At 31.5% G+C, this 4720-nt stretch overlaps 1 protein-coding gene across 1 annotated transcript; it reads right to left on the bottom strand.

Annotated features, from left to right (window-relative positions):
* Positions 1 to 3037: 3037 nt before the first annotated feature.
* Positions 3038 to 4506, bottom strand: LOC145576273 (heavy metal-associated isoprenylated plant protein 39-like). The gene is made up of 3 exons (XM_081634056.1): positions 4265 to 4506; positions 4004 to 4082; positions 3038 to 3449 (listed from the first exon to the last, which is right to left on the bottom strand). The coding sequence occupies exons 1-3, from the start codon at positions 4277 to 4279 to the stop codon at positions 3232 to 3234; spliced, it is 312 nt and encodes a 103-aa protein (XP_081490182.1). The 5' UTR covers positions 4280 to 4506; the 3' UTR covers positions 3038 to 3231.
* Between the last annotated feature and the right edge of the window lie 214 nt (positions 4507 to 4720).

Raw genomic sequence — 4720 nt, 5'->3', positions numbered from 1 at the left:
CTAAAAACGTCTCTATGCCACGTAGACCCCCTCACTACGCCACGTCACTCACTCAACTCCTCATTACGCCACGTCATCCACTCAATTCCTCAATGTGCAACATCATCTGCACTACCAAAAATACTTCATGTGGCCTCAACTATATTAAAATAAAATATATGGATGAAAAGGTTCGAACCCTTGACCTCTTTGAAGAAATGTTATTGTTTAACCATCTAGGCAAATTGTTGGTTATGCTTTAATGTTTCACACTAAATAGTATTATACCATAAAAGTATTGAATATACATACTACATACACACTATTAAATGCTCTTAAAAATTAGCACTTGCACAACTACAAAAGTAGTATCCCGGGGCAACGCCTGGGCTACTCACTAGTTATATTATATTAAAAGGCGTACCTAAGAACATCAATGTGCCACGTAGATCCTTATTTTATTACGCTACGTTAGCTTCACAACATCTCATGAAGCCACGTCACCTATAACAATATTAACTATTACGCCACGTTACCGAAAAAACCAGCATTGCTCCCTATAAAAATATAAGGTTAAGGAGATTCGAACACCCAACCCCTTATAATAAAGATGATGACTATTTAACTGTCTAAGTCAATCACCAACCACATTATTAATATGGTAAAAAAAAAAAAAAAAAAAAAAAAAAGTATGTAACTGAAAAGCAAAAGGTTCAATTTTTGTAAAAAAATTAGGGAAACTCCCATTGGTGCACCCGTGGTTTTGACTTTTCCCATTGATACACTCCTAAATTTTTACCTTCCCATCGGTATACTCGTGGTTTGGTCTTTTTCCTAACCGTGACTAACACCATTAAAAAGTATTTCATTAAGTTAAAATTATTAAGGAAAAGACTATAATACCCCTTTTAAACATCTAATGTCTCGATTTGCATGTTGAAAATTGTTCGGTTAAAGTTTTGGGAGTCATGTTAGACCTTAAGGAACCAAATTAACCTCGAAATTAGCAAAAAAAACACAAATGTCTCATATGTGTGTCAAAAAATGTCTTGATTTGCGTGTCATTACTTTTTTGTGATAATTATTGTTCGGGTAAGGTTTTACGGGTCATTTTGACTCTTTATGGGTCTAAATCGAACTAGAAATTGTCAAAAAATTACGAAAATGTCTCGTTTTGCGTGTCATGACAAAAAAATAAGAAATATTATGACATGCAAAATGAGAGATTTTCGTTAATATTTTGACAATTTCGAGTTCGATTTAGACCCATAAAGGGTCAAAATGACCCCTAAAACCTTAACCGAACAATTAATATCACAAAAAAGTAACGACACGCAAACCGAGACATTTTTTACACGCATATGAGACATTTGCGTTATTTTTTTTTTACTACTTTGAGGTTAATTTGGATCATTATGGACTAACATGACTCCCAAAACTTTAACCAAATAATTTTCGACACGCAAATCGAAACATTAAATGTTTCAAAGGGGTATTATAGTCTTTTCCTTAATTAGTTTAACTTAGTGAAATAGTTTTTTAACGGTGTTAGTGACGGTTGGGAAAAAGACCAAGCCACGAGTGTACCGATGGGAAGGCAAAAATTTAAGAGTGTATCAATGGGAAAAGTCAAAACTACGGGTGTACTAATAGGAATTTCCCAAAAAATTAAAATACTGAAAAGAATAAACTCAATAAATATTCAAGGTAACCATTAACTCATACCTCTTGGGGACAAAAGGTCTGTTAAATTCATCTATATAAGTATAATACATGAAAACTATAATACAATAATATATAGCGTATGACTCGAGGCATCGTCCGCACTAAGCACTAGTTCATGTATAATAACATGGAATAATAGCCAAAGACTTGATTCGAAAGTTGGGAGAGTGCCATGTGACATATATGTAGACTTGATTCGAAATGCTTTGAAAAGTGGCATATGACGACTTGATTTGTATAGATAGATTGAGACACATCAAACATTACCCACACATCAAAATGGTCATAGCCTCATAGACTCATACTAGTCTACTAGAGTCTACAAAATGTGAATATTAAATCATGTAATAACGATCCAACAAAAAATTAAGAAAAATCAACAACAATAACCCAATTGTTAAACTCAACAGACATTTAGTTCAAAACTTAATTTGATTTATTTGATCTCATTTATTTAACATAGGGATGATATACATCTATTCTTGTAGCTACAATTTTTTATTTTGAAATTTTTGTGACATTTATCTTAGCTTGCTATGAAAATATAAAGTACTCATTACTCCGTATTATTTAACTCAGATACTTAAAATAACATGTGACACACATGCTTAATATTGCTTATACTAATTTGATGCATACTCCCTTCATTCTTGAACTTCTTCCCATTTGCATTATGAATTTTTTTTTTTATTTTTTTTTTTTTGGGGGGGGGGGGGGGGGGTTTGATGCAAATTCATCAGTAATTCAAAGTCAATTAAGTCAACAAGATTATTACCATTTTGGAAATAGTCTCTTCCAGAACTCATATCAACATTATGATCCGTAAGTTTTGGGGATTTGGGCATGTGGGGCATGTGACCTTAGCTCGGTAGCTCCTACGTACACGTCTTGCCCCTCGATCATAATAAGAACAAAAAAACATAAATAATTTTTGTTTTCAAAATGCAACCATCTTTAATACTTCTTCTGTTTTTTTAGTTGACCCTTTTTATTATTACGCTTGGCAACACATGTTTTTATTGACTAATATCTCTAATTATCAACATTGTAAAATAATAAAAGTGGATATTAATAAAATATACATTAAAACAATTTAAATAAAATCCCCCATGAATATGTTTTATCGTATCTATAAGCCACAAAAACGAGTCAAAGTATATTGTGTGAATAGTGTAAAAGTCAAATAGTGTCAACTAAAAAAAAACGGAGGAAGTACTAATAAACTTTAAATCCTCTAATAATAACACAACCTTCATATAAACTATCAATATTATTATAGTATTATAATATGAGTATCACAATAACTCTATATTTTCTAAAATTTGAAGGCCACATACATAAATAATAACAGAGAGTGAAGGATAGTTCAAGTGGTTAAAGCTTCCTTTTCGATTTCAGGAGATGCTGGGATCGATTCTCACCCCATCCTGTGGTTCTCTAAACACCAAAAAACATAATTAATAACAAAATTACTATAACCTCGTTCATTATATCCTAGCTAGTACATGTAACACACAAGTATGATAGCTAGTAAATACAGTAACACCTAGGGTAATAAAATGGATCGTAAACGATAGGGACAATTTCAGGATCCTTTTTTTCTTCTTTGGGTTCTTTTGCAGGTCCAATTGTGTCTATGGTTGTATAATACGACTTCCTTAATTTGTTCACCACTTCCAATGGATCCATGTTTCCTATTAGTGTTAGCTTCTTCTTTTCCATGTCCAATGAGATTGAATCAATTCCTACAATTCAAGCAATAGTAAAGTTAGTTACCTCAATTGTTAATACATCCCAAAAGAGATCGAAATTGAATTACATTTAAAATTAACAAAAATATTTTCTAAATTGTTTTCTATGGATTAAAATGATTGTTACACTATCAGAAAGATACTAGATTATATGACACAATTAATTTTAAATGCTAATTATTTAAGTTTGTGAAATTCTTTTTTCTTAAGATGTACTCATGTATATGATGTATCTAGCAAGCTTTGCTAAATATTTCGTAAATCTATAAAGTAATATTAAAAGTCAAAGTATCAATACCATGAAATGAAGAGACAATCTTCAAGACCTTTTTCTTGCATTGCTTATCAAAGTATCAATTGTTTTCTATGGATTAAAATGATCGTTACACTATTAGAAAGATACTAGATTATATAGCACAATTTTAAAAGCTAATTATGTATGTATGTGAATTTGTTTTTTTTCTTAAGATGTACTTGTGTATATGATGCTACTTTGCTAAATGCTCCGTAAATCTATAAAGTAATATTAAAAGTCAAAGTATCAATACCATGAACTGAAGAGACAATCTTCAAGACCTTTTTCTTGCATTGCTTATCGTCATGTACATCTAATGCCAACACCACCTTCTGAAGTATAAATAAAAATGAACACAAAATATCAATACAACATTAACAATTATTATACAATCAACTTATTACACGCGACAATTGATTAATTCCAAACATATTCTCTATGCTAATAGCTTTACATCACATTGTACTATATCAATGTATGTAATATTATAATCATGTATTTGAAGAAGACTTACTTGAGGTTCTGGCATATTTTTGATAACACCTACGTACGAGTGGAAGAAAAGGGAAGAGACTAGATTACTAGAGAGGGACAAAGAGATTAATCTGAGATGTGGAGGAAATGAATGGAGTGTTGAATAGGAAATTTAAGATGAAAGTGAAGTATAAGAAGGAGAACGAATACTGCATGATTTATAGGAGAACGAGTATAGACCGGGTCGTGTCAACGGACGAAAGTAGAGTAGTTTTGTGAATTTTTTACGTAAAAATTGCACGACTTGGTGTTTTTTTAAGATTTCTTTAGAGTTGGGACTTTAAGGATGTGAAAGTGGGACACTTTGTAGTAGGGAGTATTAGAATTTTCTCAAAGAGCGAGTTAAGCTATATTTATGCCCAAAAGAAACGGACATGTGCATGCATCTTAATTCTTAACTAATTTTAATTTATTTTCCCTTAGGACTTAATCAAGC

The sequence above is a fragment of the Chenopodium album genome, chromosome 13, assembly GCF_948465745.1.
Source record: "Chenopodium album chromosome 13, dcCheAlbu1.1, whole genome shotgun sequence".
NCBI lineage: Eukaryota > Viridiplantae > Streptophyta > Magnoliopsida > Caryophyllales > Amaranthaceae > Chenopodium > Chenopodium album.
This window is presented reverse-complemented; position numbering and strand designations above follow the sequence as displayed.